The following is a 15,560-nucleotide window of genomic DNA, read 5'->3' as shown; positions in this document are numbered from 1 at the left end:
GAACCATACCTTCTCTAAGGTACCTGTCAAGTTTCAGAGCAATCCCTTTATTGCTTCTCTATCTATCTAGAGACATATCTGTGAATATCTGTAAAAAATCTATCACTCGCCCCGGTAGAGGGTAGTAGATATTTTTGTATATGTGGAAACTTTTTCAACTGAAAGGTCAAAAGTCGCCTTGCCTACTGGCTCACATGCCCACTTCCTTAAAGTTAGAAGAAAAAAGAAAGCTAGAGGTAGACCTTCAGGTGGAATTGTGATATACTATAAGACAGAGTTCCGAGATGCAATCAAGATGTGTAATGGTAGGAGTACGAACTTGTTGTGGATTAGGATGACTGGTAAACATTTCGGAATGCAAAATGATATATTTCTCTGTGCAGAATACATAAAACCAGGCATTTCTTCATCTGATGAAGCAAATTTTGATATACTAGAGGAAGAAATTACACAGTTTAAAGCCCTGGGCTCAGTTAGATTGTTAGTTGATTTTAATGCCATAACAGGGATGTTGCAAGACTTTGTGAAAGATGACAATATGATTGGACCTATGCCTGACAGCCGCATCAGTGACAGGAACTCAAAGCCTAGAAATAACCTAGACAGTGTGGTGAACCCCCAGGGAAGAACCCTACTAGAACTGTGCATTAGCAGAAACTTATGTATTCCAAATGGTAGAATACGAGGCAACCCTTAAGGATATTTCACCTGTTACAACACAAAGGGTTGCAGCACAGTAGATTACGCTATTGTTAGTGATGAGCTTTTGAGCAAAATCAAATATTTTACAGTACATCCGATAGATTACCTATCAGATCACTGCGGGTTAGATCGGACATTACAAATAACAGGTTTAAAACAGTCTGCACAAACACAGCGAGTGAAGGGATTCAGTGACCGCTACATTTGGGAGTCAAACTCACGGGAAATGTTCATAGAGGCCCTAGAAAATGAGACAATGATGAATGACATTTGCTCCCTCCAACTTCCCTGCTACAAAAGACGGTGTGCACATTGCATGCAATTCATTTACAGACATCTTGGAAAAGGCTGCTAAATCATCCTTGCGTATTAAGAAGCGAACTGAAAATAAGCCTAAAAAAGTCCTAAAAGAACGAGAAAACAGCCGTGGTATGACGGCGCTTAATTGTGCTGAACTACGACGAAATGTAAAGGACCTAGGCAAACTAATTCAAAATAACCCTAAGAATAAATTCATTTCATGCACATACCATGAAGTTGCAAAAAAGTACAAACAAGTTATTAAACAAAAGAAACATAACAACAAAAATGCATTCTTAAATGACCTGTTAAATTTTGAAGAAAAAAAAAACCCAAGGCATTTTGGCAAACCCTTAAAAAACTAAACCAAGATAAAGAGCAGAAAAACTTAATTAGTCCAGATACATGGTTTAACCACTTTAACCATTTGTGTGGGATCCCTCCTGAAGGTGACCATGCCTTAGATAATGAAATTAAATCTTATGAAAGCCTATCAGGTGAAGCAGTACTTGACAAACCTTTTACAGTGAAAGAGGTTAAAAATGACATTAAATATCTAAAAAATGGGAAATCACCTGGGGAAGACAAGGTGAGAAATGAAATGCTGAAAGCGGGGGTACAGTATTTTGCAGTTGTGCTCACAAAACTATTTAACATGGTGCTGATTACATCTGGAATCCCTGAATCATGGAACCTAGGAATTATAATTCCGCTTTTTAAATCAATATGAACCCTGAAAACTATAGAGGCCTCTGCATAACTAGTTGCTTAGGGAAATTATTTAATTCAGTTTTAGCACACAGACTCATCCAACATATTAACAATGAAAACAAATTAAGTGAAAAGCAAGCAGGCTTCAGGCCAGGTTATAGAACAGCAGACCATATCTTTACGTTGAAATCACTAGTCAACAGGTAACTCAATCAAAAAACAAAGCTATATGCATGTTTCATTGACATGAGAAAAGCCTTTGATTCAGTGTGGCACAACGGACTTTTACTGAAATTGCTTAAACTCGGGATTCGGGGCAAATTCTACCGTGTCATAAAAAGCATGTATAGTAACACCAGATTAGGCATCTCGGTAGGTGTAGGTTACACTACCCCATTTCTATCAAGACTAGGAATTCGCCAAGGGGATAATCTTAGTCCCACTCTCTTTAATTTATACATGGATGACATCAAGGAGGTTTTCCATTCTTGTAACCAGTCCGGTGCTATTAACGGACTGAATCACATCTTGTATGCTGACGATCTTGTCCTAAAATCTGCATCTAAAGATGGTCTACAAAATAAACTAACGGCACTGCAAGCTTATTGTAAAAAGTGGAAACTAAACATAGACGAAAAAATGTCCAAGATCATGATATTTAATATAAAAGGAAAATTAGACTCTGCAACAACATTTACAATAAATATTGCAGCCATTGAATCAGTCAAAGAGTGTAATTATCTGGGTTTAACCTTTAGAAATACAGGTTCAATGAAAAAAGCAATTGAAAATTTAAAGAAAAAAGCTATAAAAGCAACTTTTGCTCTTAAAACAGCCCTGTCCTCGAAAAATATAACATCTCCCCCACTCAACTTAAAACTTTTTGACAAAATCATCAAGCCCATTTTACTGTATGGGTGTGAAGTTTGGTCCGAAGAAATATTCAAGGAAAAACAAGTGTCACTTTCAAAATCAAATAAATTTCCTATTGAACAACTACATCTAAGAATGTGCAAATGGGCACTAGGTGGACGAAAAAAAAATGCTATGAACAATGCCTGTAGAGCTGAATATGGAAGATTTCCACTCTATTCTGATGTTGCAAAACAGAGATACAGTGCCAGACTAAAAGAGCTACCTTCCAACAAATTGGTCAAAAACATTTATGAACAGGAGCAAAAAGAAAAAGGACCCTGTTGGTCTGAATCAACAATTAACATTTATACAGTGTTGGGGTCTGGGTCATAAAACTGATACACAAACACTACATAACTTTGAAAACCTAAGAGATGCTATCAACAAAAAAAATGAGGAACTATTTTGGAAAGACCTGGAGAGTGATAAATACTTTAATCTTACGACATACAGATTACTCAAAACACTTACACCCCTGAAAAATATCTGTTAATGAAAGTCACACCATCAGAAATGAAGACTATTGCAAAAATGCGGATTAGTGACCACGAATTAGAAATTGAACGCGGCCGCTATACGTCCCCTAAAACCCCTACTGAAAATCGCAAGTGTCCCCACTGTAATGAAAGTGAAACGGAAATCCACTTTCTACTGAAATGTGAAGAACATAGTGACAGAAGAAGTAGACTAATGATACCTCCTGAGCAGAAAACCGATCATGAAAAAATTCAGTGGCTGCTCAGTCCAAAAAGTGAATCGTGCTTGAGAACATTATATATATATATATATATATATATATATATATATATATATATAACTGAAAGTTTGAAAAAAAGACACACCCATCAATAGCAATAGTCGTTTATTCTGTGCTGCTTCCCAGTAATCATTCCATAAGTATTTGTATAGATTTGTATAATTGTTGTTAATTTGTTATGACCAGTAGAGAGCCTGTAAAATGTAACGTGTACACATTTAAGTGCTCAATAAAGATTATTATTATTATTATTATTATTATTATTATTATTATTATTATTATTATATGACTTCCTATTAAACTTCAATATGGACCTATCTCTGTCAGTTTTGGAGATATAAGGGACTAAATGTTACAATTTTGGAGTTACAACAATGTGCCATAAATTTTCTACAAAAGATATTAATTGAAATAAAGAAAAGGTCATTTTGGTTGAAATTCTTGAAATGGGAGGTGCTCAGAAGTTCCAGATGTTAAAATTCCATGAAATAATGTCATTTTTGACCAGAAGTTGTCTGCCTCGCCAAGCCTTGTGTTATATTTTCCAGAGGTTCAAAATTTATTACATATTACCGTATTGCAGATTTTGCTTTCACCACCACAATGTACTTTTTGTTACAGTATAACTCGTAAACCGTATGGAAAAAAAAAAAAAAAAAAAAAAAAAAACGGAGACCACCTCCAGTGTTGGGCTTGACATGCTGTACAAAATGCAAAAAAGAATAGGCATTAACGGCTCCCGAATTAGAGACAGTTTTTACTTTCGGTATCTTTTGGCCGCTACTCCCGTGAAAATGCACCGATTGATTCCAAACTCACGGAGATGAAAGATGACCTAAAGGGCAACACATTTCAATAATATCATAGGTTAGGTCTGTGTAGTTTCTGAATATCAGCGCAAATATTTTTTTTTTTTTTGGTAAAAAAAATTTTTTTTTTTTTGAAAATTTTGGCCCGTTTGACCTTGAAATGAAGGTGAAGGCCAAGGGCATATTTGAAATCTCCACATATGACTTTCGGTCAGCCGTCTGTAGAATTTTTTCCCATAATTCCTTCGGTATGGTAGATAATTAGCATTTAATTTTGCAAATTTTGGACAAGGGTGCATTGCAATGAGCGCCACACCTAGACCCCAGCACCGACGAAGCCCAAATTTTACATGGAACGAGTTGAGATTGTTTGCGACCTAAATCCAAGAGATGGGTACGCAGGCCCTTGTAGTCTAGGAGAAGAAGCGGTAACGGTAACATGGCGGCGGAACAGACCGGACGGGACTAAAACCATGTGTACCGCCAGCGCATACGCTGGTGGTGCAATAACTCGAATTACCGTGTAGCTATTTAGTCCCCGGTCACTTTAATAGCACACGCACGTGCGAACGTGCGTGTGCCCCCGACAGTGTTAATGATAGGGGGATTACGATAGACAGCGCAAGTCGCTCACAGCGGGAGTCACTATCGCCGCTGTTAGGCCGGTAATTAGTCTTTTTAACTTGACTAAACATGTTTTGCTTTGTAACTTGCGTCCTTCAGTCTTGCTGTTGCGGAAGCGCCGGCGGGACATATCTCCACCTTGCCGATATTTATCCCGACTCGCGACTTGAAAAGTATTATTGGTCTTATTGTATCAGAAAACCTGCATATTTTCATACGTTAAGAGAATTATAGAAACTGTAGAAAAAGCTACTCGTACATCAGGGATAGAAAACAAGACCTTGCAGCACTATAATCTACATGTATTATTCATCACCAGAAGTTCCTGTTTCACTTTTTTTTCTCCCAAATTACAAAGTCTGATGACAACTGAAAGGTTTTAGCCATACCTCAGGGCAGTGAGAGATTGGATTTGATTAAAAGAAATAAAAATATATTTTGAAGAATTTTCCTAGCCTTCGGCAATTTCCGCAAAGCTTCGGCATGCCCGGCAATACAGATCTGTCGACATCGGTGTGAAAGTATAATAGAATTGGTGGAATAACGGTTAACGTCGTTGCAAACGTTGCAACCTACCCGACGGGAGTTCGTACCCCAAAGGTACTTTTGAAATTTAGAAATCGTCATTATTATTGATATCTTTTAATATTAAAACAGTTGTGGCTAATTGTTTTTGCAACGAAAAGCAGAGTAGGGAGGTTTGTTGTAATTGTTAAAGTTATTATGACTGGGTACATAAATTAGTATGCTAATCGCTTATCAAGGTATAATGATTGATACGATGGGTATCAGATAGTTTTCATTTGATATAAACGACGAAAGAGCGGCCTTCCAAAGATCTTTGCTGAATGTTTATAACGTAGGTACTATTATGCGCATAAATATTGATACATGACGCAAACGACATTTACTAATTTCGGTAATATCAATTTTAATTAAAATTAAAAATAAATTTAATTAAAATAAAAATTAAATTTAATTGAAATTAAAATTTGTCTAAACGTGCATATTACCATACACCGTGTTTAAAGGGTTCTCAACACTTTACATCCTAATACAGCTTGTCAATTTTCATGTTTGCTAGTTTATTTTGATTTGAGAAAAATGAGAGAAGACCGACCCTCTACTAGGACCGCAAATTATATATGAGTATTTTTCTTCAGTACAAGAGACTGTGTAATGAAAAATCAATCTGCAACTCTGGTATAGGGTGGCCTTATGTGTGTAATAATATACAAGTAGTGGCAGGGGTACAGTTTTATAGTACAATAAGTCATTTATACATCTATTGATCTCATCGTCGGGTCATTCTTTACAATAGCGCTTTGTCGCTGTGCGTACCTTTTTGCATTTGAGTTAGACTCAGTCAGTAACAGCTGGTGATTTTGTCTTTTTTTGCGTTTCATTGACAATATTTTGGCCACCTAAGTAGGGAAATGTGGCTCTTTGTTTGGAAATGACATTTCCATTGTTCCTTTGAACACGCAAAAGTTTTCACCAGGAAGCAGATAACACTTACGTCAACATTCTTACTTTGTAATAACCACCCAGGGAAAAAAACAAAAGCCTCATTAGGTGTCGTCCTTCACACTGTAAAAGGTGTTAATTTCATGCTTCTATTGTTTGCCCATGAATCATTATGACGAAATTGTAGGGTTGCCAGGTCTCTCGCGCTTCATTCAATTCTCTTTATCTGCCCTGCAGCCTGGGATGAGTGATACTTGACTGACCTTTGTTTACATCTGGAGATTTTCTTTATAATTTGATTTATGTGCATATTATAACATATTTTCCATCTGGAAAAATACGTGATAATGTAACGATTCTTATTTTACGGATAGATAATTACAAAAATTAATTTCTGATATAATACCCCCTATTTCAGTGCCTATTCCTGACTGCGTTAATTATGGGGGATTGGAAAGTAATCCGTTAGGACGCGGATGTGATGATTGCTACTCTTACCAACGGTACTTCACCGATCAACTAAACTCAGCCACCTAAAGCAGAATCACCAACAAAAGACAAATTGGACTACATCTGCCCTGTTGATGAAACATCTTATGTAAAAAAAGGCGATGACGGTCAAAACATACGTGCCTCGTGGTGTATTAAATGTTCATCGTATTTTTTCGTTCATTATTCTTATGAGTTAAGCAGCTTCACCTCCGTGACACCCTTTTTATTTATTTAAACCATTGTAATATAAACCAAGGGTTTCACTCCAGATTTCACGATCGAGCAAGTGATCATGAGGAGAGTGTAGCATGCTATAGTAAACTTCCCCAAATATACCCAACACCTCCAGGGTTTCACGAGAGAGGAGAGGAGAGAGTGTAGCAGACAACTTCGTTAATGGTCGTCATAATTGGTGGTTGCCTTGGGAAAATGAGTTACATGATTACATAATACAGATATGTGATAACATAAGATTAATACTAAACTTTTCCCTGAAACAAAATCCCCTATTTCAGCGCTTCTTCCTGACTGCGTTAATAACCTTGCGCGCGTTATACGTCACAGGTCTTGCGTAACTACCCACGTGCTACGATTTTTCCCTTGGGGGGGCAGCAAGCGGCCATTTTGTACAGGAGCAATGTATAGATGGGTGAAAACGATACGTTGTTTTTAACCAAAAACGATGTCCCCGGGGCGAAACTGCCAACACCAAAAGTAAAGGAGCATACCAGCGTTGTTATGAAACGATGTGGTTAGCCTGTCAGTGACGAGTTAGGGAGAAAAGAGCAGCACTGATAGCAAGGTACTGTATACACGTGAACCGGCAAAGTTAATGATGATTTCATGTTGCAAAAGCATAATTAAATGAGTTAGTTATTTTCCAAACGATATTATTTGAATAGCAGATACGTAAATCAAACTAACAACAATAAACATTTTTGATGACATTGAAAATCAAAACCTGCGGTGCACGATAGGTTGGGGAGGACACTGCCACAGCAAGTAATTTAATGCATGAATTTTGTTACACAACACCATATGCTTGTGTCATTGTTAACTCTGTGGTATTATTACTCAATTTACTGCTCAAATTAATACCTGATACTATTTCTCAGGCTACCAAGTACAAATCAACTTATTTTGTGGCAATTGACCTCCATGTTCCATCTTGTGTGCAGGTTGTTTATTATTATTATTATTTGTTCAAGCACATTTTAATAAAGTGTCTATGCTTTAACAAGAGAAATTTATGCTGAAGTTTAAAAGATTAAATCATCAGTAGTATGTACAATTAAAGCTATTAATTTGATTATGCATATTTGATTTTCAATTATCTTGATTATCATATATATGAGGTTTCTGCATTTTTCTCTTGCCCTCGAATCAATATCTAACAAGTAAATTGATAGTGCTTTATTACAATTTTTGCTTTATACTTTCAGATGTAAAAACTGTGTAGCAGTTGGTAAAGCTGTAGAGATTGATGTGAGCATATAGATCAGCAGAAATGGTATTAGAGAAACTAGGAGGACAAGACATAGATAATGTACTAGTAGATCCATCATCACAGCAAGGATAGATGGTGTGATCTTGTCCCTGAAGCTATGCCACAAGTTTTCAAACTGGTTGAGTCCTTACTAAGACAAGCTGCTGCGGTGTGAATCGCAATATGTTCATTCAGGTTATACAGGTACATGGCAGATTTATGACAAAAGAGACCTTCACAATATACTTCAAAGAAGTTATTCTTGCATCTATGCCTCATCAAAAGTACACAGTTACAGTGACTAGAACATTGTCTGCAAATAGTGAGGCAGTGAAGGCTGCAAGGTGCCATTGTTTTTCAGTATTAAGAATGACAGTATCTGTTATTTATTTATTTATTTTTATTTCTCATTTTTAATGGGAGGGAGACTCACTTTGTTCTTTCTATGCCCATTCAGTTAAGGGTTGATGGCAATATATGGTAAATCTGTCATGCCTGTATGTAGAATTTCTCTGGCTCAAATTTCTACATTTATTGGGTGCATTATGAAGTTTCCTGACTGATTAATGAGGTTACTTGTAGAAATATCTTGCTTACACACATTTTGTGATATTTTTACTACTTTATACATATGATTATTCACATCTCATCAGTGGTGTGTGAAAGGTACTTGGTATTTGCATTTTAGAACTGTAGATCTGTGTACCAGCAGGGTTATATTTCATATATCCGCGAATGTTTCTTAAAATAAACTTCATGTTTGATAATTAATTGGTTTGAAATAAATAAATCGATAACCCAAATAAAATTAATTCATTTTATATTTCACATAATTTGTTTTTATTATTCTTCTAAGCATTTAATCATAACATCTCCCATCATTATACTGTTATTGTGTAATAACATTGAAAGTTTCCAAGTTTTTATTAACAGGTTGATGCTAACGTATTACCAATGAATGTAAGCATAAAAGCATATTTCCTTACTCAAATGTATCAAACAGTACCACTGGCATAATACCGGTAAAGATACAGGTAAAGATGACAGCATTGATAACTGGGTTTACAGCGCTGTTAGTGCAGCTTGGTTATACCCCCTTTACACTGGACGGCGTCCTTTCTGCGTCCTTTCTGCGACCATGAAATTTGGCATCGCTGTGGTCTTAATAAGGAGGCACGAGCATTGATTTGGTATCAGAATGAATGCTCAATGATCGGCCAGTTGTCGGCACATAAAGTATTATAATTCTTTAACTCTCAAATGGGGCCGAACTGCTGGACGCAGAAGGGACGCCATCCAGTGTAAAGGGGGCCTTAGTGTCAGATTGTTATCTGATAAAGTTTGCTACTAGTACCTGAGAACAAAAGGTCTGGCACTTGACAATCAAGTTGATAAAATCACACAACACCTGTAGAAAATAGAGTATACCCTGTACCTGCCCAACATTGATTTGTTCAGATTCTTGACTAAGGGGTGCGTTACAGGTGTCAAGGGCCAAGACTTGAACTTACGGGTTTGGCATGTCACTGGGCATTACCCCCGATTTCTGTCCAAATCTAATAAAGCCTCAGTTGCTTAACTTTCTCCAAATTTCCAATATCTACCGGTTGTGTTGTTTAATGCTTGGGGTCTCTTCTCTGGCGGCGGTTAATTGGGGACACCTGTGCGGCCTGTCAACGCACCTAGATTCACTTTTGCCGGTGCCACATTTTCAATTGCCGTAAATATCAAATTCATGAATAGAATAAGGAAAAATGACAGTTATGAAAAAATGTTTGGAAGTACCTGTCACCTTCGCCACAGTAACCATATGGGCTGTGATGCCCCCCCACCACAGGCGACACCTTGCGGAGCAAGCTTGCGTAATCCAGGGTGCAACTGAAAATAACCTTGACGCGCGACCTTATTACGGGGGATTAGAAAGTGATCTGTGAGGACGCAGGAGCGATGATCGCTACTCTTACCAACGGTAAATCACCGATTTACTTGACTCCGCTACTTCGAGCAAAATCACCACGAAAAGACAAATTAGACTACGTTCGCCCTCTTATTAAAACAAAGAATGTAAAAATTTGATGTCGGTCAAAGAAGAGGCCTATGCTACGTGCTTCATGGTTTATTACATAGGCCTATTCATCGGATTTTAGTTCATTATTATAGCTTCACCTCGCGAGACCCCTTTTATATATTTAAAACAGCACTCCACGGGTTTCGCGATCATGAAGAAAGGGAGTGTAGCAAAGAACCTCATTAATGGTCGTAATAATAGGTGGTTGCATTGTAGGCCTAACCTTGTTCAGTTTAGTCGACAGACTAAGCTAGAAGAAAGAACAGATCATTATCGCCTCTCTTTACTTAGGAACAATAACTGGCTAGTGGCAGCATTTATAAGTTCTTTTATTTAGAAACTTCCGATCATTTGTCTGGGACTGCCGTTTAACGCTGTTTAAATGACGTCCGAGAAACGGCGATAACGACAGAGACGTCCTCGAACATTTTTGGACTCAGTGAAAATAAAAAAATAATCCGTTAAGAAGTAGCCTTTTAATGTCCTGGCAAATAACTTTGCGATGGCTCAGAGAGTTCTAGAATGAATGATTAGAAACGACATTAGGGTTAATAATAGACTTAAAACTATCACAGTGTAGGCCTGTCTTACTTCATTTCTAAGACCATCGTGTTGTTATGTCCCTTTACATATACATATGAGATGAATGTCCCAAACTTATATAATTTAGAACGCTTAATTCAAGCGTGGGCTCGAAATAGGACATTACGTTTTAGACTTACTCAGTGGATAACGCAATTCGAAATTCCACGGTTCGTGTCAGCTTTACGTGAGGTCGCGCAAAGAAAACCCACCCTTACGAAAATTTCCTATAGGATTCCTATAGGAAATTTCCTATAGGATCCTATAGAATTTCCTATAGGTTCCTATAGGAAATTGACCCAATTTCCTATAGAATCCTATAGAATATCCTATAGGATCCTATAGAATTTCCTATAGGTTCCTATAGGAAATTGGCCCAATTTCCTATAGGATCCTATAGAATATCCTATAGGATCCTATAGAATTTCCTATAGGTTCCTATAGGAAATTGGCCCAATTTCCTATAGGATCCTATAAGATTTCCTATAGGATCCTATAGAATTTCCTATAGGTTCCTATAGGAAATTGGCCCAATTTCCTATAGGATCCTATAGGAAATCTTAAAGGATCCTATAGGAAATCTTATAGGAACCTATAGAAATTTATATTAACTGTTTTGAATATTTTTACAGCTTTTTATATATTGTTGGAACTTAGGCAAAATTGGTTATAGGCACTGGTCCCTCAAAACAAAAGAGAGTATCATGTTTACATTCTTTATTCAATATATAAAAATGTATAAATGTACATATTCCACAGTATGCTATGCAACCAGCTTACTAGAGAATTGTTTCATAGATTTTTGCAAATTTAACGATGCTGCTACTGCTTTTGAATTATAAGTTCTATAAGTTATCACAAGGATCAAATATGTCTTGTCAAGCTGTGGCATCACTGTCTTTTTCTTGTGTGCGTTCGAACTCCTGCCAGAATGAGTGGCTAAAACCTCCCTTGGCCAGATTGTGTACATTGTCAGCATACTGCTTTAGTCACTTAATAATTGAAGAATTTTAGACAAAAGTCTTTTGCACATTGTTCAACTTTACTGTGATAGTCTTCTTAAACTCCGTCTAAGTTGTGTTGAACCATTTGCAGACACAATCTAAAAGAAAAACATTGTGAATTAAACAAACTATGGTGTTTACCTCACATTTATGGTTGAAAAGAAATTAAATGAAAAGAAAACTTGGCAAATAAACGATCCTGAAGAACATGTGAGGTAATGAAATTTGCCCTGACAGCCTCTCTAACATGTTAATTGTATGTTATTTATTAGCATAGGTCTTTCTCAGTTATATATCATGATGGTTCCTTTGAGGCAGTTGTGGATAACATTAATAGATAATTTTTAATAAATCACAAACCAAAAGTTATATGAAATGTAATTTTTTTTTTTTAGATTCAACTGCATTTATAGATATATTTTGATGAGCAATTGATCACAGTTTTATAAGAAATAAAGAGAATAAACAGTATTTCTTTGTTGGCTAAAAGGGAAGCTATACTTTATAAATTATAACTTGTTTAATGTAATATAGATATGATGTTTACAAGGTACACTACAAATTAGATCAATCATCTCATTTTCAATTTGATTAGATGCCCAAATGATCCAATGCATTACTGTAATACATACCTTCCTCAATCTGATTTTTCTACACTCTGTACCCTTCCACTATGCTCCTAAATTTAAACTGGCTTGATAGCTGTACACTCATTTGCTGCTTGTCTCATATAAACAAAGACTTAGACAGGATACCACACATCTGATAACACCTAATAGGCGGTTACTGTTACTAGTGTAACAATAGCTACAGGAGTAGTGACCTAATAGGTGCCAAGCTAACAAAAGAAATTCACAGTTGTTGAATCTATGGTTATGGTTGGTGGAGTAGGGCATTCTCTAGCTAACATCAGTTGCAGGCCCGTTGCCAGCAATTTCAAAAGGGGGGTTCTTTTTCTGAAAAAGTGGACCTTTTCCCATAAAAACTTCATGTACCTAGATCAAATTTTACCCAGAGTGGACCTTTTTCCAGCAAAAGGGGCGGTTCTTTCGAACCCCCGAACCCCCCCTGGCTACGGGCCTGAGTTGACTGTTAAATCTTACAAGTGATTGAGCATAAAATTTATCTTTATAAACATTAATTTGTCCTTGTTTCCCATCCTTTATGAGGGACAGCTAGTACTATACCCTAAATGTTCACTTACTTTTACATTATATTTTATATATTAGGCAGGATTGCACTTTCACAACAGCCAAGGTCAAGTACAGTCTGATTAGATAAGGTTGACTTTCAATAAATATGAAATATGAAGTGAATATGATCACACAAAAAGTAAAAATACATTATATACTGATATTTAGACCAGTTTCATTATTTTTCATTCAACCTGGCCTAATAAAAATTCACAATTAATATGGATTAACATAGGATTTCCTATAGGTTCCTATAGAAATTCCTATAAGATTTCCTATAGCATCCTTTAGGAATTTTTTGATGGTCTGAACATAAATTAAAAATCAAAATCATATACTGATATTTAAACCAGATTCATTATTTTTCATTCAACCTGGCCTTACAAAAATTACCTATATGAATTGGCATAGGATTTCCTATAGGTTCCTATAGAAATTCCTATAAGATTTTTGTAATGGTCTGAACATGAATTAAAAAAAAAAAAAATCAGCTTCAATGATTTGGTACAAAAACATTCCTAATGATAAAATATTTCTCTATAAAAGATTACTTTAAAATGATCAATTTTTTTCAAAAATTCTTTAAAAAAGAAATTAAAGAATTTCTATAGAATCCTATAGAAGACTATAAGATTGTGCATTATAAACAATAAAAAGCATTTTTGCTTTAATAGTGATATATAATTGACAATTCAACTGATAAAATGGACCTATATCAAATATCTATTGTTTGGAATGATATATGTTTATAAGATATGCATTTTTCTCAAGATTTTAACTTACAACAATTTCCTATAGGATCCTATAGGAAATCCTATAGGAAATGTGCCCTATAGGATCCTATAAGATTTCCTATAGGATCCTATAGGATCCTATAGGAATCCTATAGGATCCTATAGGAAATTTTCGTAAGGGCAAGTCCACATAATGACCAGTTAAATGGTTTATTAGTTGATGATCCCTAACTACATGTTCTACGTGAAGCCTCCAAGCTCTAGGCTGTCTCCCATAGCTCCGTCGAACGGTCACCTTCGAGTCTTCTTCAGTCTGTCCCCCGATATTAATTCTATACGTCTTTTATACCTATTTCTTATCTTTAGGTGGATTCTGTGCTGCAGTATTTGGCGGTACATACTAATTTTAATTATTCAAATTGCACACGTCCACTTAAGTTACATGACTTCAGGTAAGGCCATAAAACGAGTCGAGTGCACAAGCAATCGACTCTAATCAAATTAATTTACATGTCCGGGAATTATATTTGTGAACACTACACGCCTTCCCTTTTTACCAGAAAAAAAAAATACATTTTTTTTTTCATTTACCACGTTGGAGACATTCACTCTACATTATATTTACAACATGTATATATATACAAAGCGAAGCACGTTAATAGAAGAACACGTTACAGACAGGCCCGGAGGAAAACCAGAGATAAAACCCTTTAAAGCAATAATAACTCTTCCTTTGAGATTCAAAATTCCGCATGAAATACATTGTAAACAACGCATGGAAATATATTCTATTGTATTTTACCACTAAAACGGCCGTTATTGTAGTAAAACTAAAATCTGTGCTTGTCAATAGGGCTTTCGAAGCTTTCATCAAGGCATTCGTTGCTAATGACGTAATGGTGTCACGCGGATTCTCGCGTTCATTCGAGACCAAAATAACATATGGCGCCAAACGCATTAATGCGGACGCAGACGTAAGTTGCGAGTTTTTGTACAGTGCGTCGGATAACAAAAAGCCCAGAACGGCACACGTTGTGGATATTAATGTATTTTTAACAAAAAGACGAATATATCTCATGAATCTTATAGTGTTGTTGTTGTCTGCTTTTCCCGCGGTTTTAAGTAGGTCAACAGTGACTATGCGATGTCAGAGAGAGCTCCGTCAGTTAAAATCTCTTAAGAGATTTTAACAAAAAACCGTACGTTTAGGAAAAAAACCCTGGATTAACTTTGAATGCAGGAATGGGGTCGCTGACCATTGGTAAGTACGGGAAAATTGCCGTTTACTCCAGGAAAATCCAATTTTTGGCCAAAATGAAGAGTTATTATGACTTTAATTTATATCTTTCTTTATCAATTTAAGGAAAAATAGCTCTGGAAACCGGGCAAATGAGCGCCTTATATTTTAAAGTCTTTAAAATTCATTTGAGTCTTTTAGTGTTTAGTCTTTCAATGGAATCATCGGCAAAACGGCGGGGTCCACCACTCTCGGCTGTAGAGTTACTTGGGTTCCAAGGCGCAGGACGGATCGGTCTAATGGATCAGCCTTGGATGCGCGGCGGGTCGGAGGCGATGACTCAGGCACGGCGATGCAGGGACCATTCACTGTCACCTGAAACGAGACACAGGGGAAAATAAACTTTCTTCGTTATAATAAAGTTTCATCGTCTTTTTGTTTGTTTTTTTTTTTTTTCATACTTAAACCTCCCTTCGGTT

At 36.4% G+C, this 15,560-nt stretch overlaps 1 protein-coding gene and 1 long non-coding RNA gene across 5 annotated transcripts in view; one reads left to right on the top strand and one right to left on the bottom strand.

Annotated features, from left to right (window-relative positions):
* The window catches only part of LOC106160348 (ankyrin and armadillo repeat-containing protein-like), a 94,680-nt gene that overhangs the window by 16,039 nt on the left and 63,081 nt on the right, over positions 1–15,560 (bottom strand). The window contains exons 2-3 of one of the 4 annotated variants that reach the window (XR_015334883.1): positions 12,550–15,456; positions 11,616–12,015 (exon numbers count right to left, since the gene is read on the bottom strand). The exons of 2 other annotated variants lie outside the window; for them this stretch is intronic. Coding sequence is in view for 1 of the 2 variants with exons in the window: in XM_087014338.1 (XP_086870464.1) it covers positions 15,422–15,456 (35 nt within the window). In the remaining variant the exon portion in view is untranslated. Of the gene's footprint in view, positions 1–11,615; positions 12,016–12,549; positions 15,457–15,560 lie in introns of those variants that run through there. One more of the 4 variants, XM_087014338.1, reaches the window with a different exon arrangement.
* On the top strand, positions 6,550–8,648 carry LOC147761940 (uncharacterized). Its single transcript, XR_015334749.1, has 2 exons — positions 6,550–7,579; positions 8,220–8,648. It is a non-coding gene; the product is annotated as an uncharacterized LOC147761940 (long non-coding RNA).

Source organism: Lingula anatina, chromosome 5, assembly GCF_051362555.1.
Source record: "Lingula anatina isolate TDL-2025a chromosome 5, LinAna3.0, whole genome shotgun sequence".
NCBI classification, from domain to species: Eukaryota; Metazoa; Brachiopoda; class Lingulata; order Lingulida; family Lingulidae; genus Lingula; species Lingula anatina.
This window is presented reverse-complemented; position numbering and strand designations above follow the sequence as displayed.